This window comes from Scyliorhinus canicula, chromosome 15, assembly GCF_902713615.1.
Source record: "Scyliorhinus canicula chromosome 15, sScyCan1.1, whole genome shotgun sequence".
NCBI lineage: Eukaryota > Metazoa > Chordata > Chondrichthyes > Carcharhiniformes > Scyliorhinidae > Scyliorhinus > Scyliorhinus canicula.
The window spans coordinates 2,161,917-2,188,296 of NC_052160.1; the positions used below are offsets into that span (position 1 = coordinate 2,161,917).

The 26,380-nt window shown below is 42.9% G+C and overlaps 1 protein-coding gene across 1 annotated transcript in view; it reads left to right on the forward strand.

Moving 5' to 3' along the window:
• Positions 1 to 26,380, forward strand: part of smg1 (SMG1 nonsense mediated mRNA decay associated PI3K related kinase) — a 232,495-nt gene that overhangs the window by 76,144 nt on the left and 129,971 nt on the right. Inside the window, 2 exon segments of the mRNA XM_038820856.1 lie at positions 12,368 to 12,531; positions 21,074 to 21,226. Of these exon segments, the coding sequence (XP_038676784.1) occupies positions 12,368 to 12,531; positions 21,074 to 21,226 (317 nt within the window).

Sequence of the window (26,380 nt, forward strand, 5' to 3'; positions counted from 1 at the left end):
AGGGAGTGTCTCAAAATGGAGAAAGGTGACTAGTGGTGTTCCACAGGGATCCATGCTCGGACCACTGTTGTTTGTGATATACATAAATGATCTGGAGGAAGGTATAGGTAGTCTGATTAGCAAGTTTGCAGATGATACCAAGATTGGTGGAGTTGCAGATAGCGAGGAGGACTGTCGGAGAATACAGCAAAATATGGATAGATTGGAGAGTTGGACAGAGAAATGGCAGATGGAGTTCAATCCAGGCAAATGCGAGGTGATGCATTTTGGAAGATCTAATTCAAGAGCGGACTATACGGTCAATGGGAGAGTCCTGGGGAAAATTGATGTACAGAGAGATCTGGGAGTTCAGGTTCATTGAACCCTGAAGGTGGCAACGCAGGTTGTGGGTGCCTGGAACGCTTTGCCAGTGGAGGTGGTAGAGGCGGGCATGATAGCATCATTTAAGATCCATCTGGACAGATATATGAACGGGTGGGGAACAGAGGGAAGTAGATCCTTGGAAAATAGGCGACAGGTTTAGATAAAGGATCTGGATCGCCACAGGCTGGGAGGGCCGAAGGGCCTGTTCCTGTGCTGTAATTTTCTTTGTTCTATCAAAACCTTTTAAATACCTGCACTGTCACCCCTCAACCTTTTCTTTTGAAAAGAGGATATCCAGCGTGTCAAGTTACCTGTAATCGCCTTTGTACATCTTTACACCTTCTCCAGTGCCTCTCTATCTACTCTTTTTATAATATGGTGGCCACATTGTATTCTAGGTGTCGCCTAACCACGGTGCTCTACTTTTCAATTATATTCTTCTAGAAAAAATAAACTAGTGTTAAGTTTGCTTTTATTATGGGCATGCTAACCTGTGACGCAGTACTTAATGGTTGGTGTATTTGTATCCCAAGATTCTTTATTCCTGTACCCCATCCATACTTGTACCTTCGAAGTAATAAGTGACCTCACTGTTTCACCAAAATGTACTACCTCACATTATCTATACAGTATTACTTCATTTGCCAGTTATTTGCCCATTCTGGAGGCTTATTAATGTTCTATAATTTGTTCCAGTCATTCTCCGTATTGACTATCTTCTCCAATTTGGTGTCATCCAAAAATTTAGATATTAATGTAAGCTTTGAACAGCAGTGGCCAGAGCACTGATCATTGTGGAACACCACTTCCCACCTCTGCCACTAACTATCCTTTACTCCCACTCTCTGCTTTCCCTATTTTTGTTCTCTATTCCCTCTGAAATAAAGATCAACATTCCATTTGCCTTCCTATGACCTGCTGAACTTGCATGTTAACTTTCTGTGGTTTATGTAGGAGGACCCCAAAGTCACTGTGCTTCAGCTTTCTGCAGTCTTTCTCCATTTAAATGACATTCAGCTGCTTTTTCTCACTCTTTTCACCAAAACTCTTCCTACCAAAGTACATAACTTCACATTTTCTTGCATTATATTCCATTTGTCAAGTTTTGTCCATTCATTGAACCTGACTATAAGGCGGTATTCCCCCCCCCCTTCACGCCAGGTGGGAGAATCGCTAGGGCGCCGCGCAAATTGCGCCATGCCGCCCCGACCCCCGCACGCGATTCTCCCAATGCCCCAAAACCAGCGCTGCGCGAATCACGCCGGGCCGCTTGGCGAATCGCTGCAAATGGCGAGCGTTGGGCTGAGCGGCCGCTCCGACATGACAGGTTCCCACCGGCGCCGTCCACCCCTGGTCGCTGCCGGCGGGAACTGTGCGGGTACGCTGGGGGTCGGCCTGTGAGGGGGGGGGGGGCGCAATGGGGTCTGGTCCGCGATCGGGGCCCACCAATTGGCGCTCCCCCCCCCCCCCCCCCCCCCCCCGGGTTACCTCCTTCTGCGGCCAGCCCCAGAACACCGGCGCCATGTTGGTGAGGGGCCGGCGCCCATAAGAAGTTCCCCGTGCATGCGCAGAATGGCGCGGCCCAACTGCGCGTGCGCAGGATTGAGCGGCCCCAACTGTGCAAGCGTGGGTTGGTGCGCCGCGTAGGGACGCTGGAGTGGCGTAAACCACTCCAGCGCCGTGCTGGCCCCCTGTGGGGGCCAGAATAGGTCATGCCCGGGACCTGTTCGCACCGTTGTGAAACGCGACAGCGTTCATGATGGCACGGGCACTTAGTTCCGTGAGCGGAGAATATCGCCCATAATCCTTCTGTCAATTCTTTGTGTCATCCTCACCACTTGCCTCCCCACAAACGTGTTTAATATTTAAAAAGGAAGGGAGAGACCAAAGTGAACAAAGACCACTTGGGGAATGAAACCGAGGAAATAATAATAACAATCTTTATTTTCACAAGTAGGCTTACATTAACACTGCAATGAAGTTACTCTGAAAATCCCCTAGTCGCCGCACTCCGTGCCAAAGTCAATATATGTTGTAAATAATTGTTGCCCCAGCACAGATCCCTGTGGCACTCCACTAGCAACATGTTGCCATCCTGAAAATGGCCCTCTTATCCCAACTCTCCATTTTGTATTGGTAACCAATTATCTACCCATGCTAACATACTGCCCCCAACACAGTGGGCTCTTTTTAAAAAAAATTTTAAGTACCTATTTTTTTTCCAAATAAGGGACAATTTAGTTTGGTCAATCCACCTACCCTGCATATCTTTGGGTTGTGGGGGTGAGACTCACGCAGACATGGAGAATGTGCAAACTCCACAAACTCGGGCAGTGATCCGGGGCAGGAATCGAACTCGGTGCCGAGCAGCAGTGCTAACCACTGCGTCGCCGTGCCACCCGCAGTAGACTCTTTTTAATTAGCCTTTTGTGTGGGACCTTACCAAACACTTTTTGAAAATCTAAGTACATTACATCTACTGGTTACCCTTTATCCATGCACCTCAAAGAATTCTAATAAATTTGTCAGGCATGATTTTCCCTTCATGAGGCCATGCTGAATCTGCTTGATTGTATTATGTATTTCTAAATGCTATGTTCTTGCATCCTTTATGATGGGCTCTAACCATTTTCCAATGACAGATGTCAAGCTAACTGGCTTATAGTTTCCCATTTCTTGTCAATATCCCTTTTTGAATAAGGGTGTTGCATTGGCAGTTTTCCAATCCTCTGGAACTTTTCCAGAATATAAGGATCCATACTCTCACTGTAGCTACTTTAATACCCCAGGAAGCAACTCATCAGGTTGATGAAACGTATCTGCCTTTAGCCCCATTAGTTTCCCTAGAACTTTCTCTCGTGATTGCTATTGTATTTATTTTAATAATCTTTATTCTTCCGCCAATGTTTGTTTAACTCCTCTGCCATTTCCTGGATCCCCATTATTATTGTTTCCTCCGGGTGCTCCGGTTTCCTCCCACAAGTCCTGAAAGACGTGCTGTTAGGTGAATTGGATATTCTGAATTCTCCTGAACAGGTGCCGGAGTGTGGCGACTAGGAGATTTTCATAGCAATGTAAGCCTACTTGTGACACCAAAAGTGTTGTTGTTATTTCCTCCTGTTTCATTCCCTAAGGGGTTTTTGTTCACTTTGGCCTCTCCCTTTTTAAATATTTAAAGAAGTTCTTGCTGTCAGTTTATATATTAATTGCTAGTTTACCCTCAAATCTTCTCCGACTTGTGACAATAAAGATTATTAAAAAAACATGCAGATTAAAGTCACCCATGATTAATGTACTCCCTTTTTTTTTTACATGCCTTCATTGTCTCCTGATTTGTTCTCTGACCTAGAGTAAAGCTACTGTTAAGGAGACTAAATACTCACTCCCACCAGTGTCATCTTCCCTTGTTATTTCTTATCTCCACCCATATGGGTTCTACATCTTATGAACAAATATCATTTCTTGCTATACCTCTGATTCCATCTCGTACTACCAAAGCTGCCTCACCATCCTTTCCGACTTGCCTGCCCTTATGAAAAGTCACAAACCCATCAACATTTAGTTCCACTTTGATCTCCTTGCAACCACATCTCTATAATGGCTATAAGATCATACCCATTAACCTCAATTTGGGCCGTTAATTTGTTTATTTTGTGTTGAATATGCCAATCATTTAAGTAAAGAGCCATTAATTTTACCTTTTACCCTTAATAATCTAATCATCTTGATTATTTATTATTGTCACAAGTAGGCTTAACACTGCAATGAGGTTACTGTGAAAAGCCCCTAGTCGCCACATTCTGGCGCCCGTTCGGGTACACGGAGGGAGCATTCAGAAGGTCCAATTCACCTGACAAGCGCGTCCTTCGTGACTGGGGAGGAAACCGGAGCACCCGGAGGAAACCCACGCAGACACGGGGAGATCGTGCAGACTTCACACAGTCAGTGACCTAAGCCAGGAATCGAACCTGGGACCCTGGCGCTGTGAAGCAATTATGCTAACCACTGTGCTACCGTGTCTTAAGATATGCTTAAGACACCAGGAAAACGTGCAGACTCTGCACATTATTTCCTCTTGACTCTTGCTTTTTTCAAATGTTTGTGCACTCTGTCCCTTCCTGTCACACTCTGGGTATCATTACCTAAATAACTAGCTTGCAATTCTGCCTTATCCCATTGCTTTGTCAGCCTAGCTATTCCCTCTCCAGAACCATCCCCACTCTTTTTAGTTTAAAGCCCTGTCTGCTTCCCTAGTTATGCGGTTTGCAGAACGCTGATCCCAGCATGGTTCAGGTATAGGCCATCCCAATGGTACATCCCCACTTTCCCCAGTACTGATGCCAGTGCCCCAGTGACCGAAACTCATTTCTCCCACACCAGTCTTTCAGCCACATATTCATCTCTGTCTCTCTCTCTCTGCCAATTTGCTCGTGGTTCAGGCAAAACTCCAGACATTGCACCTTGGGGGTTGTGTTTAATTTAGTGCCTAGCTCCTCAATCTGTTTTCAGACTCCTGACGGTCTCTCCACCCGCTGTTTTCAATCTACGACTCTCATCCTGTTTTCAATCTCCGGCGGGGTCTCCACTCACGCTGGTCTCGATCTCCGGCGGGGTCTCCGCTCACGCTGGTCTCTATCTCCGGCGGGGTCTCCGCTCACGCTGGTCTCGATCTCCGGCGGGGTCTCCGCTCACGCTGGTCTCGATCTCCGGCGGGGTCTCCACTCACGCTGGTCTATATCTCCGGCGGGGTCTCCGCTCATGCTGGTCTCGATCTCCGGCAGGGTCTCCACTCGCGCTGGTCTCGATCTCCGGCGGGGTCTCCGCTCACGCTGGTCTCGATCTCCGGCGGGGTCTCCGCTCACGCTGGTCTCGATCTCTGGCGGGGTCTCCACTCACGCTGGTCTCGATCTCTGGCGGGGTCTCCACTCACGCTGGTCTCGATCTCTGGCGGGGTCTCCACTCGCGCTGGTCTCGATCTCCGGCAGGGTCTTCACTCGCGCTGGTCTCGATCTCCGGCAGGGTCTTCACTCGCGCTGGTCTCGATCTCCGGCGGGGTCTCCACTCACGCTGGTCTCTATCTCCGGCGGGGTCTTCACTCGCGCTGGTCTCGATCTCCGGCGGGGTCTCCACTCGCGCTGGTCTCGATCTCTCACCGTCTCTCCACTCTGATTTCAGTCTTTGCAATATCTTTGTACCTCTTTAGCCCCTAGACCAGAGGCTTTATCCTCAGCTTTTTGTTCACTGAGACCCCCTTTTTATTTAAAATATATTCACAAAATTACTCAATCCTCATTCAATACCATGTTCCTCTGACAAATATCTAAGTGTAATAATTGTTTGACATTTCTGCCATCTCTCATTACCCACGGTTTTCTATCTTTCCCTTGATGGTCCTATTCCCATCACAGCTTTCCTGTTTTTATTAATGTACCTGTATGTTGTTGTAATGCTCCTTGATTTAATTTCACAGCTCCACTATGCCTTCCTCAGTTTTTTAACTTCTCTCCTAATTTCTTTGTATCCTCTGTCCTGCGATCCTCTGCAGTCTACGTACTGGATGTCTCTTTCCTAACCCTCAGTTGATCCCTTAAGTCTCCATGGAGTTCCATTGTGTTCAGTTCTTTAGAGGAATATATACTGCAAGCTGAATACTGTTTTAAATGTTTCCCATTGTGGTTCGCCAATATTGTTTCCCCAAGTTAAATTTGCAGCCCTCAAATCTATTTTTCTTCAATTTGTTAATCTAGTTTTCATCATGCATATTTCCTTCTCTCATATAGTGCTTTATATTATGGAAACTATTGTCTAGATGCATCCTTACTTTTATTTTCCTTATCTCCTCTGGTTCATTCTCTATCACTAGATCCAAAATGAATCTTCCCCTGTTGGGCTTTTTACATATTGAGTTTGAAAGGAGTCCAGTCCTAATGTAGGAACAATATGAATGCATTTTCTGTGACATTGCATTTGGGTTTTATAAACATCATGGAATACAGAAAGTATTCTTTGGCGACTAGGACAAATCTGAGTCTGTTTCAAGTCAGTGTCCAATTTATTTTAAACTTTGTTTATTTTATTTATTTTACACTCTTTTAGGCTGCAGATTTTTTTTCTTTATTCATTCATAAAGGGGTTTCTCTGGCCGAAGCAGCATTTCTGTTGCCGATCCCTGAGGACATTTAAGAGTCAACCACATTGCTGTGGGTCTGGAGTCACATGTAGGCCAGACCAGGTTAGGATGGCCGATTTCCTTCCCTAAAGGACATTAGTGACCCAGATGGGTTTTTACAACAATTGACAATGGGTTCATACTCGTCATTGGACTTTTCATTCCAAATTTTTATTGAATTCCAATTGCACCATCGAACCCATGTGCCCAGAGCATTAACCTGGGTCTCTGGATTGTTAGTCCAATGACAATATCACTCTGCCTGTCCAAGTCACCCTGCAGCCTCTTTGTATTCTCCTCACAGCACACACAGCCATTCACCTTAGTGTTGCATGCAAACTTGGAGATATTGCATGCACTTGGTACAAATCATTAATACATATTTTGAACTGCTGGGGTCCCAGCACTGAACCCTGGGGTACCCCACTAGTCGCTGCCTGCCACTCTGAAAAGGACCTGTTTATTGCCACTGTCTGCCAACCAGTTCTCTATCCATGTCAATACATTACCCCCAATACCATGAGCTTTAATTTTGCTCACTTGTGTGGAACCTTGTCAAAAGCCCAGTTACACAACATCCACTGGTTCATCCTTGTCCACTCTACTGGTCACACCCTCAAAAAATTCCAGAAGATTTGTCAAGCATGATTTCTTGTGGAGCGGGGCTTCATCACAGTGATGTTGAACTTAGTGCAATGAAATGGATGATATGCGGACGTTGCTTGTGGGGTGGATGCTGAACATGTGGTTTTGGGTGATCATGCTGCCAGCAACCTGGTGATTGACATAATGTTTAGGTGGGGATGGAGGTAACGTTGCAATAAATGAAGGGCATGATGCTCTGGGGAAATGGCCCTGGGGGCCCATTGTACTCGGGTGGGGGTGGTGTAGCTGGATAAATACCTCTGAACAGGGAACCCAAATAAGTACACCGTGTATGACAATTGGTTTGTGCAGTTATAGATTTGCTGCTTCTGGAGTTGGATATAGCAGAGGATGGATAAAATGGGTACAATGGGGTGGGGTGAGCAGATTAGATAATGTGGCATTTGTGGGGGAGGATGCAGTGCATGGCACGCCCATCACACAAGATTGACTTCACTGTGGGGTATAAGAGGCAGACATTGAGATTGAGTATTATAAGCAATCTATTGTTAAATTATCAGATTGCTTATCTGATGTCTACCACTAGATTAACAGAAAAATCCTCCAATTAAATATTGGGAAGATTGATGCCATTGTTTTCAGTCCGAGCTCCAAGCTCTGTTCCCCAACAACCACCTCCATCCCTCTCCCTGGCAACAATCTGAGATTGAATTAGTGTGCTTACAGCGTTAGTGTCACATTGAGATGAGTTTCCGCCCTCATTAAGACCACCTCTTTCCACATTGCCCAGCTTCACCCCTGTCTCGGCCCATTTCCTACTGAAACCCTCCTCCATGCCTTCATTACCGCTTGACTCGACCTTTTAAAAGCATTCCTGGCGGCTCCTCCCATATTCTACCCTCTGTAAACTTAGGGTCATCCAGCCCATGTCCTAACTCGCAACAAGATTGGTTCTGTAACACCGTTGTTCTTGTTGACCCATGTTGGTTCCCGGGCAAGCAACATCTTGATTTCAAAATTCTCATTCTTGATTTCAAATTTCTCCATGCCCTTTGGAGTTCTGTAATTTCCTCTAACCCTCTGATATCTGCACTCCTCTGATTCTGGCCTTTTGTCCATTCCTGGTCATAACTGCTGCACCTTTGTGACCTTGTCTGAAATTCCCTGGGCCGTAAGCTCTGGAATTGCCTACTTCCGCCTCTAACTTACTTTCCTCTTTCAACACACTTAAGCTTTTGGTCATCGGCCATCTGACCTAAAATCTCTTTTTTGCAGTTTGGTGTCGGACTTTGTTTATAATGTTCCTGTGAAACCCTCTTGGAATGTTTCTTTGTGTTAAAAGGTGCTCAATAAATTATTGTTAATTCGTCATCGAATGGGTGGCATGGTAGCACAGTGGTTAGCACTGTTGCTTCACAGCGCCAGGGTCCCAGGTTCAATTCCCTCTTGGTCACTGTCCGTGCGGAGTCTGCATGTTCTCCCCGTGTCTGTGTGGGTTTCTTCCCACAAGTCCCGAAATACGTGCTTGTTAAGTGAATTGGACATTCTGAATTCTCCCTCCGTGTACCTGAACAGACGCCGGAATGTGGCAACTAGGAGATTTTCACAGGAACTTCATTGCAGTGTTAATGTATGCCTACTTTTCACACTGATAAAGATGATCTTATGTCAGCTTTTCTTTGACAGGCATTTAGGTGTCTGTTTTCAGAAATACTTATGGTACAAAAATAGCAGAGGATAGGCCGGTAAGAGAAGCAGGAAATAACTCAATTTTTGATCATAAGAAAGAGCCAAACTTTGGGTTAAAAGAGGGTAAAATGAGTGAGTTGATAAGAAAAGCCTATTACTTAAACAAAATTTACCACAAGGAAAAACAACATGAGACGCTGAAATCTTCCCTAGAAATTGAAGATTTTTACTTGGTACAGAACCACCAGGAGCTTGCTAGTGTAATTACAGTGTGACAAATGTAAATAGTTAATACACATTGATTGTGGACACAGGAAGTAAAAAGTTTTGACTGAAGGAGTCAGGAAATGTAAGCGGATGTAATAAATGTATATTAAATGCATAAAGTGGACCACAACGTTTTACAAGTAGGTGCTGCTGGAATTATTTTTGTTTAAATCTCCTAATACTACATGTGAAAGCCATTGTTTGCTGCCTATTTAGATTGCTTCGTTGCTGCAAGCATTCTTCATTTGGTGGCTGTTCTGCTTCACAATTTCCGAATCAACTGTTTTCTGGAAAGACTGATATGAGTAGTGTTAAGATGTCTTTTTGAGGCAACATTTCAAAGCATTTTGATTCTCGGGACTATATGATAAGTTGTGTATTCAAAGTCGGGTAATCGGTGCTTAAGTCAATTGGACGTCGCGACACACCAACACTAAGGGAGCCATCCCGGTTTCGGACGCTTATAGGGGGGATGCTCATAATCTCAGCCAGGGTTGGGAAGGCAACAGCAAACCTGAAAACCTGTTTAAAGATGGATGGGCTGCTTCTCCCAGTAGAAATTTGCAACACCGTGAATATTGGCTCTTCAACAATATTTTTGTATCCTTGTGGGCCTCTTGCTTTTATGCTGCTATTTTCTCCACTTTATTTGATCACTTATAGGATTTGAAGAAGGGTCTCATGGCAGGGGGGGGGGGGGGGGGGTGCGTGGAAAATGACATGAAACGATCAGGACTTTAATTACCGATGGCAGGGTGTCGAATGAGTGTTGAGGCAGTGTTTTAGGTCATTGCCAAACCACCTGCAGGAAGCTTTTCTCCACCTCAACCTGTTGTTCATTTTGCTGAACCTGCTGGGATGAAAATCATTGTACACAATTGAGCATCCCTTTTTCCATTGTGTTTCTGTGATTCATTCACCGTGCCTCCTATTGATTTACATTATTTTGATGTTTTTATCACAAATACCAGCCTCCTAATAATAGAATGTCATTTCTGAATTTTCAGTACTCTTCACTTAATGGATAGGGAGGAATCTGGCATACAAAGGAACCTGGGGCCTTTCTCCAGAGTTTGGAAGAATGAGAAGTGATCACATTGAAGCATACAAAACTCTTCCAGTGTTCAACAGGGTAGATGCAGGAAAGATGTTTCCCCTGGATCCAGGGGTCTAAAACGCAGTGTTTGAATAAGAAACCATTTAGGACTGAGGTGAGGAGGAATTTCTTCAACGAGGATAGAGAATCTTTGGATTTGTCTACCCCAGAGGGATATGGAGGCTTCATCATTGAGTATGCTCAAGACAGTGATTGATACATTACCAGACATTAAAAATATCTAGGTATATGGGGATAGTGCAGGAAAATTATGTTGAGGTAGAAAATCAGTTGAATGGTACATTAAGCTCGAGGAGGCAAATGGTCTACTCCTATTTCCTATGTTCCTGCAAATAGAAAGCCTTTGCACACGTGGTGACTGGCCAGACTTTATTTGAAATATAGTTCTGGGAAGTATAGATATGCTTGCATTTCTTGGATGATTATGGGAAATCTCAAAATCAAGTCCTCCATCCTTCAGAAGCATAGGCAGTAATTGTTCTCAGAATATTTTAAATACACGTTATACTGTACAAGTAGGTATATAAATATTTGGCTACCTTATTTCCAGTACCCTATTTCTCAACTTCATGAAAACATAAGATGGCAGCTGAAAGGATTTTCAGTGTTTTAAGAAAGGGTTAATTGTTGGCTACCTGCTTGATTGGTAGTTTTTTATCCCAATTGTGATCTCATCAAGCACCCTATCTGCTCAGTTGTGATTCTCATAGAATTTACAGTGCAGAAGGAGGCCATTTGGCCCATCGAGACTGCACCGGCTCTTGGGAATGAGACCCCACCCGAGGTCAACATCTCCCTATTCCCATAACCCAGTAACCCCACCCAACACTAAGGGCAATTTTGGACACTAAGGGCAATTTATCATGGCCAATCCACCTAACCTGCACATCTTTGGACTGTGGGAGGAAACCAGAGCACCCGGAGGAAACCCACGCACAAACGGGGAGGATGTGCAGACTCCGCACAGACAGTGACCCAAGACAGGAATCGAACCTGGGACCCTGGAGCTGTGAAGCATTTGTGCTATCCATAATGCTACCGTGCTGCCCTTAGTTTCTCTTCCATCGGTTGTCGCCATTGCTGTCATCAGTCCCTTGAAACGAGGATGATATCTGCCGGGCTGCATGATTGTGTGTCCTCAGTTGACTCAGGCCAATACTGGAACCAAAGACCTTTGGATAAGAAGGACAAGAGTTGCCCAAGGAAGGGGGTTCTCGAGCTCCGGGTTCTGCTCTCTTTCTGCTGTTGTTGCTTCCCAGCCGAGTTTATGCGTTCAGTTTCTCACTATGCTGCGGCTTGTTGGATATGGCACTGCCACATATACAGATAGGGAGCGCTAAGTTTCTTTCACGCACCAGTGTCAATTTCCCCCCCTTTTCACTCCGGCCTTGAGTGTCCTTAAAACAGTATTTCTGTCCCTGAGATTGCGTGCCATTCTTAAGTTCACTGCTCAACTCGTGAAAGAAAGCTGCTATGCTTTGACTCTACCATTGCTTAAGTGGGTGTTTCTAAAGCCTGGGAGAAGGTCACTGAAAGAGCCCATGTGTATGTCTGCTTTTCAAAATGCTTAACTTCTTAACTAACCTCGTTGGGAGAATTTTGTTTCCTTTACTATAGCTACCAAAGACCTTTTAGTTTTCAAAGATCATATGAAATGAATTATAAATGTGGACTTTGTTTCAGAACTTTACATAAAGATTGCACCACTAATAAAGAATTGCAGATTGAGATATTTTAAGCACTTCTTTGGCATTGTTTGCTAAGCAGAGTTGACCAAATCTCAGAAGCAGAGAGTTTGTGTTTTTAGAATGGAGCAAAGTGCAGATCACAATAACCCTTTGAGTGAACAAAAGGATTGTCCCCTCTCTTTGGGCATCTCATCTATTAATATCAAGTCAAATGCACAAATACAATAGAATGTCACACCTCCTTCTCAGAAGGATATTAGTGAAACGGTTAGGTTTTTACAGCAATCTTGCAGCTTTCGTGGGTATTTTCTGTTAGCCCAGAAATTGCCAGGTTTATTGAATATGGGCTCCGAGATTATTACCATGAAGCGATTTGAACTCCCTGCCTCTTGGTTGTATGTTCAGTATCATAACCACAGCACTACCGTTTATATTTTTTACTTTATTGTATGATGTTTCACTTTTTAGGATTGACAGTGCAACAGCCGATCAAGACAGTTTAAAGTATCCTTTGGCCAGAGACCGGGGCAATTCTGCCTCTTACGGATTGCATTCTGCCAGTTCCGCCAATGTGTCTCGGTATAGACACGATGATATTCGAATCCTCACTGGATTTCAAAATGAAGAAGGGGGTAAGACTAGATTAAAGCCTTAATTATCTTCAACTCCACATTCCTACGCTGCATCATTCATTTGATTTTCAATATTTCCTTCTAATGTAGACTAGGGTTGGGTATTTTTTCCCACTAGATCATGATCCTTCTAATGAGTGAACATGCATTTAATTCCACAATGAGTAAATAGATTAATTGTTAGTCTCATTAGGGTTCTAAATGTGGAAACACTGCATTCTAGTTTTTTTTTTTTTAGTGACAGCTGTGGCTCACTTGCTAGCACTCTGAATCCTGGGTTCAAGTCTCAATCCAGAACTGGAGCACAACAATCAAAGCTGAACTCCAGTGCAGTGCTGAGAGAGCGCTGTGCAGTGCTGAGAGAGCGCTGCACTGTCAGAGGTAGTCTTTCTGATGAGGCATTAACTCAAGGCTCTGAATGTCCTATTGGGTGGATGTAAAGAGCCCATAGCACTGCCTCAAAGAAGAGAGGATTTATTCCTGATGGCCTGACCAATATATAGCCCAAAATCCACATTGTTGAAGCAGATTAGCTGATCATTATCGCCTTGTTGTTTCTGGGAGCTTGCTGCACTCAGTTTTCAGCGTTACACAGTAACTAAGTTGGTCTAAAGTGCTTTGGGACATGTGATTTTGAAAGGCACAATAGAGATGTAGATCTTTTTAAAACCTGCTTGGCTGTTTATGGTTCTTTTGCATTTTGCTTGCTGTGGTTAAATATTTGTGCAAGGACAGTTACTGCTGAAAAATTAGTGACTTCAAGTTCACATACTTTCATGAGAATGGAACTCATTGAACATGAATTAGCAATGTTACTCTAATCTTTGTTAAATAATTTCATGTAAGACTTCTAGGCCCAAATGTACATTTATTAAAAAATCATTTAGGGGATAAGGACCACTGACAATGGTTGACTGCCCTTAGTTGCCCTGAAGGAAGCATTGGCCCGCTGCGTGACTTGCCAGGTCACTTCAGAGGGATGATCAGTTACACTGCTGTGGGACTGCAGTCACATAGCCGTATTCCCGTACCAGCAACCCCGGACAGGTGCCGGAATGTGGCGACTAGGGGCTTTTCACAATAACTTCATTGAAGCCTACTCATGACAATAAGCGATTTTCATTTCATTTTTCATTTCATAGAGCAGATCAATTAAGGATGGCAGGTATCCTTCCCTGAAGCGCACTGGACAATTCCAGTTGTGGCTCCTTGAGCACTTTAATCACTCCGTCATCGGTGGCCATGCCTGGAGCTGCAACTCTGGAATTCCCTCCTTATGCATTTCCGCCTTTTTTTTTCTCTTTTAAAATTCTCCTAAATTTGTCCTCTTGGACCAAGCCTCTGAAATGAAATGAAAATGAAAATCGCTTATTGTCACGAGTAGGCTTCAAATGAAGTTACTGTGAAAAGCCCCTAGTCGCCACATTCCAGAGCCTGTTCAGGGAGGCTGATACGGGAATCGAACCGTGTTGCTGGCCTGCCTTGGTCTGCTTTCAAAGCCAGCAATTTAGCCCGTGCTAAATAGCCCCTGCTGATCTGGTAATCAGCCCTGATATCTCCTTATGTGGCTTGATGTCAAATTATGTTTCATAATGTTCCTGTGATAAACCTTCAGATATATAAGCTTGGGTTGTTTTCTCTGGAGCAGGGAAGATTGATGGGTGATATGATCGAGACGTACAAGATTCTGAGGGGCATCGACAAGGTGGGTAGGGAGCAGCTGTTCCCCTTAGTTGAAGGGTCGATTATGAGGAGATTCAAGTTCAAGGTGATGGGTAGGAGGTTTAGTGGGGATTTGAGGAAAAACCTTTTTACCCAGAGGGTGGAATGCACTGCCTGGGAGGCTGGTAGAGACGGTATGCCTCACATCCTTTAAAATGTACCTGGATGAGCACTTGGCACATCACAGCATTCAAGGCTATGGGCAAGTGCTGGCAAATGGGATTAGGTAGACAGGTCAGGTGTTTTTCATGCGTCGGTGCAGACTCGATGGGCCGAAGGGCCTCTTCTGCGATGGGTTATTCTGTGATTTGCTAACATGTCAAGTAGATGATACTTGTCACTGTGATCACTTTGTTAGCTGCCACCTGCCAAGCAACTTGGGACATCTCTAGTAGCAGGCTGCCTGCCCTGGGCTGGTAGCCCTCTTTTGCTGCTCTTAATTAGGATCTTGACGATTCCAACTGAATATAGAGGGTACTTGTGCCTTTGGCTCGTGATTCCATTCTCTGTAGAACATCAACATAACTTTTCAAGGCAGTATCACCCTTTGTGTGGAAGTTGCTGAGAGCAAGTTATTGCAGGCTAGCCAATCTGGTCTGGAAGTTCATGATGAATAATGAATGAGGCTGACTTTGAAAGCTCCTTCAGAATTGACCCTGTATGATATGGCTAGCACCAACTTGTTGCTTCTCCAATACCCATTCATGGAAAATTTGCCCTTTCGTTTTTCTACGAATTATGTTAAGTTGCATGATGTTTGGTTAGTTGGGGGTGGGGAGGTAGCTGCGGGGAGGTCGGTCAATATTGAAACAGGAAGTAATTGCCAGCTGGTGTGTAATTAGATGAATATCTTGTCACATCTTTCTGTGGATGGGGGTAATGCTGGGATGAGATTGGGAAAGTTGAGGATCCAGGATTGTCTGTATGCATTTGTGATAAACTTTGGTTATCAAAAAAAAGGTTACTACGGAAAACGAGGGAGGAGATTGCTGCGCCATTGGCGATGATCTTTCCATCCTCACTCTCCACTGGAGTAGTACCAGATGATCGGAGAGAGGCAAATGTTGTTCCCCTGTTCAAGAAAGGGAAATAAGGAAATCCCTGGGAATTACAGACCCATCAATCTTGCGTCTGTGGTGAGTAAAATATTGGAAAGGATTCCGAGAGATAGGATTTATGATTATTTAGAAAAACATAGTTTGATTAAAGATAGTCAGCATGGGTTTGTGAGGGGCAGGTCATGCCTCAGAAACCTCATTGATTTCTTTGAGGATGTGACAAGACACATTGATGTTCGGGCAGTGGATGTGGTGTATATGGATTTTAGTAAGGCATTTGATAAGGTTCCTCATGGTAGATTCATTCAGAAAGTTAGGGGGCATGGGATACAGGGAAATTTGGCTGGCTGAAAGAAGACAGCGAGTGGTAGTGGATGGAAAGTATTCCGCCTGGAGGTCGGTGACCAGTGGTGCCCCGCAGGATCTGTTCTGGGACTTCTGCTCTTTGTGGTTTTTATAAATGACTTGGATGAGGAAGTGGAAGGGTGGGTTAGTAAGTTTGCCGATGACACGAAGGTTGGGGGAGTTGTAGATAGTGTTGAAGGTTGTTGCAGGTTACAACAGGACATTGACAGGATGCAGAGCTGGGCTGAGAAGTGGCAGATGGTGTTCAACCTAGATAAATGTGAAGTGATTCATTTTGGAAGGTCGAATTTGAATGCTGAATACAGGGTTAAAGGCAGAATTCTTGGAAGTGTGGAGGAACAGAGGGATCTTGGGGTCCACGTACATAGATCCCTCAAAATTGCCACCTGGTTGATAGGGTTGTTAAGAAGGCGTATGGTGTGTTGGCTTTCATTAACAGGGGGATTGAGTTTAACAGCCGTGAGGTTTTGCTGCAGCTTTATAAAACTCTAGTTAGACCACACTTGGAATATTATGTCCAGTTCTGGTCACCTCATTATAGGAAGGATGTGGATGCTTTGGAGAGGGTACAGAGGAAATTTACCAGGATGCTGCCTGGACTGGAGGGCATGTCTTATGAAGAAAGGTTGAGGGAGCTAGGGGTTTTCTCACTGGAGCGAAGAAGGCAGAGTGACGACTTGATAGAGGTGTACACGGTGATGAGAGGCATGGATAGAGTGGATAGCCAGAGACTTTTCCCCAGGGTGGAAATGGCTGTCACGAGGGGACATAATTTTAAAGTGATTGGAGGAAGATATAGGGGAGATGTCAGAGGGAGGTTCTTTACACAGAGAGTGGTGGGTGTGTGGAATGCACTGCCAGCAGAGGTGGTGGAGTCAGAGTCATTAGGGACATTTAAGCGTCTTAGACAGGCACATGGACAGCAGTAAAGTGAAGGGGTGTAGGTTAGGTTGATCTTAGATTAGGATAAATGGTCGGCACAACATCGTGGGCTGAAGGGCCTGTACTGTGCTGTTCTATGTTCTAAATCAGCTGCCTTTTGAGGACTTTTTCTCTGACTTCATAGATATCATAGAATTTGCAGTGCAGAAGGAGGCCATTCGGCCCATCGAGTCTGCACCGGCTCTTGGAAAGAGCACCCTACCCAAGGTCAACACCTCCACCGTATCCCCATAACCCAGTAACCCCACCCAACACTAAGGGCAATTCTGGACACTAAGGGCAATTTATCACGGCCAATCCACCTAACCTGCACATCTTTGGACTGTGGGAGGAAACCGGAGCACCCGGAGGAAACCCACGCACACACGGGGAGGATGTGCAGACTCCACACAGACAGTGACCCAAGCTGGAATTGAACCTGGGACCCTGGAGCTGTGAAGCAATTGTGCTATCCACAAGGCTACTGTGCTGCCGTGACTTATTTGTGAATGGAAGGAAGCTTGCAATCTTTGCTAATTGGGCTGGAAGGAATAGATCTTGTCAGCTTACACCAATTAACTGAAGGCTCTCAATGACATTACTCTGATTTCACATAGCTAACTGTCAAGAGTCCTAACTTAGTAATGTAGCCACTCCGTGAGTAACAGTGTTGTATTGCAATCTTCCCATTGAGGGTATAGCAAGCTCCATTGTATGCATAGCCATATTTAAATATTTAACATTACTGTGCTTGGCTACTGTCATTCCTCACTGTCTTGTATAGATTTGGCGATGCACTTTACTGAGTACTGCTCTCTAATAAACACAATCACTTCCAAATGTCATTGTTACACCGAATATGCAGAAGTGGCTTTGTCTATTTAACAAATTTAAATTGCTAATTCCATTGGGCATGCTTGCTTTCACAGGTGGAACTTAAACCCACTACAGTGGTTGTGTTTGCTTTTCCTAAACTGCAATGGTAACTAAGTATGGAGATTTATAACTGGAAACAAAACAAGTATTCTGTCAATCATAGTTTAAACTAGCAGGTACAAAGGAATAATGACATAAGACCACCACATAAAGAGACCTAGACTGTAAAGTGCTTGCCTGAAGGGCTGCAGATGCCATACTAAGTTAGCATGGTGACTCGGCATGGTAACTGGTCCCAAATGTGCTGTGTAATGGGGCATTTGTTTGTATCTTTAAAGTTTAATTATCCTTAGTCATAATTGTTTGAAGAAATTGCTTGGGGCTTTTAAATTCTGCCCCTTTCTCTCTTTTCCTGTAGAAAGGAGGTCAGAAAGAGTAAAAGTGAGAATGAGAGCAGAGATTCTGCTATAAAGGGAGAGAATGAGCAATGGACAGTGTGCCGTAAGAGCCTTCCTTATGTCAGGTATGGGACTAGGTTAGTATTCTATAAAAAGCAGTACTAAGAGCACTGGGAATGTAAGAGACAGCAGTACATTGGCCTGTGCTAAAGTATCGATAAGATGGAGCAGGCAAAGACCAGATACAGGAGAGGACCCTGTCAATCTTTACATAGGACTGCAGTAATTTAAACAGAATGTTATGTTTCAACCGCAAGTTATTTTGTTATTCTGTGATATTTATTTTCATAAATGCGGGAGCTTAACGCACATTTGGAAAGTAGATTTTATTTTGTGTGGTGTATTTGTAGTCTGTTACCCAAGAACAACTGAAGCATATCCTGAATGATGGACCGCACAGTCCAAGCTGCTTTTTTTGTAAAAGATTCATTTAGTGGACTCTATTTTCAAATGATTTGTTTTTATATATCTCCTTGTCTGCTTCCCTCATTGGGCCGCCAAGTAAAATTACAGCTCGTGGCCCAATCTGTATTTTTAAAGGTGACCGTTACTGCCGCCTTATAATCGGTAATGCTCAAAGAATATGTTATCTGGGAAATGATGAGAAGAGAGCAGGAATAGAGGGGGTTAGTGACGGCCTTGTTTTCACTGTCCCACATTAGTTGGGAATTAAAAGTGGGCATACCTGGTGAGAATTGTGATATTTTTTTTTTCCCTTCCCCCTTAATGGGGCGATGGTCTATCGTCATAACTCTTGTAACAATTGCTGGGTGTGGCAAGTTGCATATTTTTTAACACTCACATCCATCTTGTTTGTACAAATCTTCACATCCAGTTATTTTAAATCCTCATTCCAGTTATGAATAGAGATGCAAGAATACAGATAGAGCGCCAGTTCTGATGCACATCAACAAAAATTCCATTGTAGTTACCGCATCATTGTTAACTTTTCATTCAAACTTTCATTCATTTTAATGAAAACCACAGTACATCAACATTTTTTAAGATCATCTATTGCGCAGCTTAATTTTGTGTTTTATTTTAAGTGTCTCCTCTGTTTGAAGCTGGGGAGTAATCTGGAGGTTGGATACCCTTAAAATACTAGATGACAGTTGCATGTATTTTAGAAATTTGATTGCAACTACCCAAACTCAATTTAACAAGCAGTGGATAATTTTCATCTCATTGGTCTGAATGGAATTCTGATCCCAGTGAAATTTGGAAAAGCATACTTCTGCAATTCTTTCATTTTCTCAACTTTGTTCTCTCGTTTGTTCCCCCCAACTGGTCTGAAATAGAAAGTACTGCTCACCATTCTTTCATGCACTCTTTGAGTTATTTCCATTTTATTTTCTTTATTGTGAGCTCACTATTGTGAAGATTGTCAATGGGGATAGGAAGACCTCTTTCAATCATCTGGTGCTAGCATCAAGGACTCCTGAGATCAGTATGGCATAGCCAGATGCTCCCTCCGCCCTGCCGCAGAAATGTTCTTGAAGCCCAGCACCTGAAGAGCACTTGCTGTTGCCCCCATCATTTGACACATCCAACTTTCCACAGCCAGACATTCTTTGGTTTGAGTGAGTGACATTGCCTATGAGGAGCATATCAGTATGTTGGGCCATTTCATTTATGACCTCACAGCCAACAGTGAGAAATGACTTGTGGTCATCAGATTAAGTGGATTTGAACCAAGGCTATTCCTATTCAAAAATAATCCAACATGGGGAAAGGCATCCATTTCTCCATGTTGGATTATTTTTAAATGGGAACACCCTTCTTTCCTAATGCAACTTCCTCTTTCACCCTCCATCCACCCAAGTTTTGATTTTAATAAAATCTGATTTTGGAGATACATTTTTGAATTTTGGACTTGATAAGTGTAAGAAGTGACCTCCATCTCTCCGATACTCATTAACTCCTATCTGTGAAAATAAATCTCGTTTAATGGAAGACCACTCTGGAGGTCGACAGTTTTGCCACCATAGATAGACTGAGATGACAAACGTCAGTTTCATCAGTCGTCATGTCTTTAATGGCACAGCTTTCATTCAGAGATGCCAAGTCACAGACCCGAAATGGTGTATTGACTAGCAGTTAATGGATTGAATGGAACAGATAAAGACCTGGAGATTGTGGTGATAACCCCAGCAAAACTACCAGCTTTCGCCATGGTTACTCCATTGAAGCTGACTGTTGCAGAATAATGTGGAAATCCAGAAGTTGCAATTGTGATTCTATGTTCCTCCAGCAGGCGTGCAGTCTCCAGGTCCTCAAGTGCAATCCAAAAACAATCAGTGACTTGACATAAATGTTATGCTGATAGTCTAGTAGAAAAAATCTTTGAAAAGGTTGCACATTGTTGAATGAACTAACAGAGTTTTTAATGGTGTACTAAGTTCCTAAATATTGATAAACACCCTCCTGGACCCTAAAAGTTCATTTTAGATTTGAGGAATGTCAAAATTCTCTTAAATTCAAAGTACTTTAGAAATTATAATGTGTATTTAGATGTCAATCCAATCATTTATTGATCTATTTGAAAATTTAAATTAAAAGTGAAGGATAGTCTGTCCTTTTGACTTCTGGTTTTCTGTCTCAGAATACAGTACTTCAATATCATCTGTCGATATTACTGATGCCTGGAGGTCCCTTTGTCATGGTGCCAGATTTAAACTGCCCTCAAAAGGGCAAATGTGTGCCACCGCTAGGTGTAGATCTTTATGGGCAAAATTCTGAGGTTTGCGGCAAGCACCATTCACCACTGGCCTCAATCCAGCCCTAATTATTGAGGATTTTTCTTATGAGCTGAAATTTGCACATTTATTGTGAATTATTCTGGATAGAGAGAACATGTTAGGTTCTTTAGAAAGTAAGATATTTTGTCTGTAGTAATCAGTGCAACCAATAAGTGTATTGATTTGGTTACCTTTGTTCTGAGCTGAACGTTGTACATTCCCTGTTCTTGGAATATATTGGATGTCAATTTATAATAGCTATTGGTTTTTAAAAAGCTGTGATTTTAGAAGTGCTGTATTGTGTATCTCAAAATTTAGCTTAATTTCTTTTCATAAAAATTATTAAGAAAAGCTTACTGAAATTGAGTTTTTGTCATCTGAGAAAATTTGATTTTCTTGACAGGCAGATACGATGTCAATGGAGGACTTGGTGAAAATGCCTATGGTCGGAAGTCGTTGGGGCAAGAGCTGAGGGTTAACAATGTGACCTCGGATGTAAGCAGCATTCAGCATGGGAATCGTGCTTTAGCCACAAAGGAGATGAGGAAATCACAGGGTAGGAATTTTAAGAACCTAGTTTCTGGATAATCAGTTGCTTTTACTGATAACATGTCTTCTGAGTAGCAGTGTAAGGGCCCTTCCTGCTGATTCCCTTATTTTCTATTTCTTTTACTTGTCATTATAATTTTTCGTCCATGGATCTTTAATGGAGACATACCTTTTAAGTGGAGCAGGGTAAGTGAGGAATTCAGTGCTGAGATTTTAGATTTTAAACAGCAGAACCCAGACTTTATGGCACCCGAGAGATTGGAGGGATTTGATTCAATCGGTTGGTTGGTGGCCAATAGATTGGCCAGGGACAGCATCCTGCCTGGCAACAGGCAACGATCAGATCCTGTCAGGCGGAGGTTTCTGCGGACCCAGCAAAAAGCTTCTGGACTCCGAAAGGAGAAGCTGTTGCTTCTCTCGCGTGCTCCCTCTCATGTGCCCTCTCTCACGCACTCTCTCTCACGCATTTCCAAATGTTGTCTGCTTGCTGTTGCTGTGAATTTAAAGAGAAGTCATTGCACCCTCCCGGTGGAAGCAGCTTGCTCTCTCTGCTCTGCTGCCTACAGTCTAAAGGCCGAAGTCTCTGGGCTCTGATGAGTCTACAGTGAAAACTCATTACAGACTAAAATCAAGGGTCTCAAGTTAGGCCTTATACTGAAGGAAGAATCTACCTGGAAGACATCCATCTGAAACAGACTTTTATCCTTTTAATATGTATCTTTTTCTGCTCTTCACCCTCCGTGGGGCAAGTTAAAGAAGGAGGCGTTAGAGATTAGATAGTCGTTAACCAGTTGTATTTGCCTATTTAATTATAGTTACTGTTAATAAAAGTTAATTGTGTTTAATTTACAAACCTCGTGACTATACTTACTGGCAGCCAAAGCGAACTAGGTATTTTTCAAATTAAAAGTTAATTTCAACTGTGTTGCGACTTGGTCAAGTGGGGCTGGAATTGACCACACACTAGCCCAGGGTGTTGTAACAAGTAGAGGCTTAGAAATTACCTGACCCATCAAAGCTGTTTGCTTTATTGTATTGATAATGTTTTGAAATGATTTTGTTTTAGGACATGGGCATTGTAAGCTTTTTTTGTTATATTCGCAGTAGACTTATTCTGGGATATTGCTCTACACAATGATGAGTCTCAATGCATTTTCATTGAGTAAGGGATCAAAACAAGTTTTGTTTTGGAGGGGGGTGGGTGATATGCTGTAGAACGATTTATCTTGGGACAGTTAGTCCTGTAATGAGAATGAGAGCCACATTAAAAACTCCATATTTGGCTTGAAAATTGAAATCTCAATGCCTAGAAAGCTTTTCAGCCGATGTTAATGGCTCTGGCTTAACTCTTGGACTGCATGTGTTACTCTTGAATTATCTATTCACTTGCTGATTTTCTTTTTCAAATAATTTTCTGCCTTGAAAATAAAGTGCAGGTAATTAAAGCCATATAAAGGCAGCAGCATTGAGGTTTATAAGTCCGAATGAAGGATACATTTGTACGGGACATTGGTTAGACCAGACATTGAATTTTGTGCACTTGTGCGAACCCAACTAAAGAAGGGACACCAAAATTATAGAAAACATACAGCATAGATGTGCCAGAATGATGCCAAAGATGAGAAGCTATGGTTGTGAGTAGGAATAAGATTGTGGAGATTTTTCCTTAATTCTCTCCTGTGCCTGTATAGCCTGGTTCTGTTTTTAAGCGCTTATACACATGTTGACTGACTCTCCTGCTGGTGAAGAATCAATTCCTTTTTAAATTCCAGAAGCCTCAATCAAATTAATTCTTGACTGGCTATAAAAATGTCTAATTAATTTAATCTCCCCTCATTAACGTTCTGGTTAATCTGCATTGCATGTCTCTCAAGGCGAGTATTATTTCTTAGGCGAGTGCTTAGTCATTTATTTTTGTTCTGACCATGACATATCAGCCATATGAATATATATATGAATCTAAACTTTATTGGGCATCCACTGTTCCTGGCTTTTATCATAAATACTTCGATCTGTCCTTTTATGATCCACACTGAATGGCCTCAACACGTACTATATCACGAGTCTTTGTGTTCTTGTCAGATTTCTATATATGGCCATTGTTAGCTAGGGCATTCATAAGAATAGTTGAAAGGCCCAACACTGATCCTGTATGATACTATTAGCCGCTTCCAATTCCACTACACTGGGCTGAATTTTGCAGCCAATGATACGGCAGTGGTAATCACCATTGTCCTTGAAGAACAAACAATCTTTCGTATGTGGACTTATCCTTCCCTGACAGCAGGTTAAATCTGGAGTCAAGTCACAGGAATCCCCAGACGTCCAGCAGCAGTGACCTCAGTAAGCAGCCAACCACGTTGCAGTATTCTTACAGGCAACACATCAGGAAATTAAATGATCATGACCATAAGAAAAAAGAGGAGGCCCCACAAGCCTACTCCAGCATTCAATAAGATCATGGATGATCCGAATTGAGGCCTTCACTTTGCTTTCTGCCCCCCCATCACCCTTGACTCACTTGCCATTCAGAAATCTATCTAACTCGACCTTGAATTTATTCAATGACATAGCCCCCACTGCTCTTTGGGGAAGAGAATTCCAAAGTCTAACCATCCTCAGAAAACAAATCTTCCTCACCTCCATCTTACATGGGAGACCTTCTACATGGGAAACTGTGCCCCAATTCAAACTCCTCACAAGGCAAAAAGTAATCCACCCTGTCAAATCCCCTCAATCATGTATGGTTCAATAAGATCACACCTCATTCTTCTAATCACCAGTGAGTTTAGGCCTAACCTGCTGAACCTTTTCTCCTAAGATACCCCCTTCATTCTAGGAATAAGCCAAATGAACCTTCTCTGATCTACCTCTACTGCAATTATATCCCTCTGGTAAGGAGGCCAAAACCCTACATATTCCTCCACATGCAGTCCCACTAAAGCCATGTGCAGCTGGAGAAAGACCTCCCTACTTTCACAATCCGTTCCCCTTGCAATAAAGGCCAACAATCCAGTTGCTGTACCTGGGTGCCAACATTTTGCGATTTATGTACCAGGACACCCAGATCCTTCTGTATTTGCAGATGGTTTTTGCAGTCTCTCCATTTTTAATATTCTGCCTTACTATTCTTCCTGTCAAAGTGGACAAGTTTACACTTTTTTCACATTATGCACTGATTATCCTCAACTTTAACTTGAATATTCAGATAACAAAATAAATGATTGGATTTAAGTAGAGACTAAAATAATCACTATTTGTGATTTATGTTTTGACATGGAGAAGTTGACATTCCACAAATAAGAAATTAGCTTTCAGAAGCCAATGAGGTTGTCTGGAAAAAATATGGACTTAGTACACCTTTTAAGAATCCAGTTGCGATTCATTCAACAAGGTGTAAATTTTCAAACATTTTCCCAGTGTGGCTAACAATATGAGTGGCAGTTACATCCATTTGCTGATTACATAGGATTGCCCTTTGTGGGGAGGTCCTCCGTAACACACCCTTAATCACGGACAACAACTTCTAGATTCCCTCATTACTCTGCGCATGTGTGGACTATCATTTTCTGTTTAGCAAAGACAGTGAACATTGAGATTTGCTTTCATTACCACTGGAAGGTTTGGGCCATTATCCCTACATTTGTCTTCTAACTCCTAACCAATGTCCTTACCAAATCAATGATTTGTCTTCATTTGTTAGTTTTAGCTAGTATGTCTCATGTGGAACCCTATCAAAAGCATTGTAGAAGAATGTTAAAACAATACATACTGTATTAAACACAAATTCAATTAGATGAGTTGGACATATTTGCTCTTTCCAAATCCATGTTGGCTCTCTTTATTCATTTAAAATGTCTCCACCTGCTCAGTTACTCTCTCTTTTGTTGTCGGACATAATAAGATCCCCACAACAGTGGCTAAACTAATAAATGTATAATTTCCTGTTTTTTCTCTCTTTAAATAATGGAGCTATGTTTGCAATATTTCCAATCTAGAACAATTCAGAATTGAGAGCATTTGGGAAGTTTGTGGCTCGCTTCTTTAAAACCCTGGGGTGGAAACCATCGGGCCTGAGGATTTGTTAGTTTCTTTGTGTCAATTTTTCTATCACATTTTGTTTTTTAGTCCTTGATGCATTATGGTTTCCCTTGGAATGTCAGGTATATTCTCTTCCTCTATGAAAACTGGCACAAAGTAATTATTAAGCAAGACTTATTTCATTATTTTAATTTGCGATGTTGCCTATATCTCTTTAAAAAGAGACCACATTACCCATGTCTATTGGCCTTTTTTCTAATAGTTGTCAAAATAGTGGTAAAAGCTTTGTGTTAATCGTGATATTTCTTGAGACTGCTATACCTCTTATTCCATCTCGTACTACCAAAGCTGTCTCACCATCCTTTCCTCCTGCCTGCCCGCCCTTATGAAAAGTCACAAACCCGTGAACATTTAATTCCACTTTGATCTCCTTGCAACCACCGCTTTATAATGGGTGGCAGTGGCACAGTGGTTAGGACTGTTGCTTCACAGCACCCGGGTTCTATTCCCACTTGGGTGACTGTGCAGAGTCTGTACATTTTTACCAGTGTCTGCATGTGTTTCCTCCGGGTGCTCCGGTTTCCTCACACTAGTCCCAAAAGACGTGCTGTTAGGTGAATTGGACATTCTGAATTCTCCCTCCGTGGACCCGAACAGGCGCCGGAATGTGGCGACTAGGATTTTCACAGTAACTTCATTGCAGTGTTAATGTAAGCCTACTTGTGACACTAATAAAGGTTATATTGTTGATTCTATTACGTTGTTTCTTTTTGTAGCTCTTCCTGTTATTTGTCTTCCTTTGTTCTTTATATCTCTCTCAGTCCTAAGGGTCTGCATGCTCTTTACAATGTTGTATGCTTTTATTCATATTTGTCTCCTCCACCATGGCTCTACTTATGAAATATATCTCTAAATACTGATCTGTCCTTTGCCAGTCCACCCCTTGCTCAAAATCTGTTACATTTCTTACTTTACCCAGCTCTGATGAAAGACCATCGACCTGAAACGTTAACTCTGTTTCTCTCTCCTCAGTCCTACTGATTGCTTCCAGCATTTCTGGTTTTATCATGGAAGTATTATCATAGAATTTACAGTGCAGAAGGAGGCCATTTGGCCCATC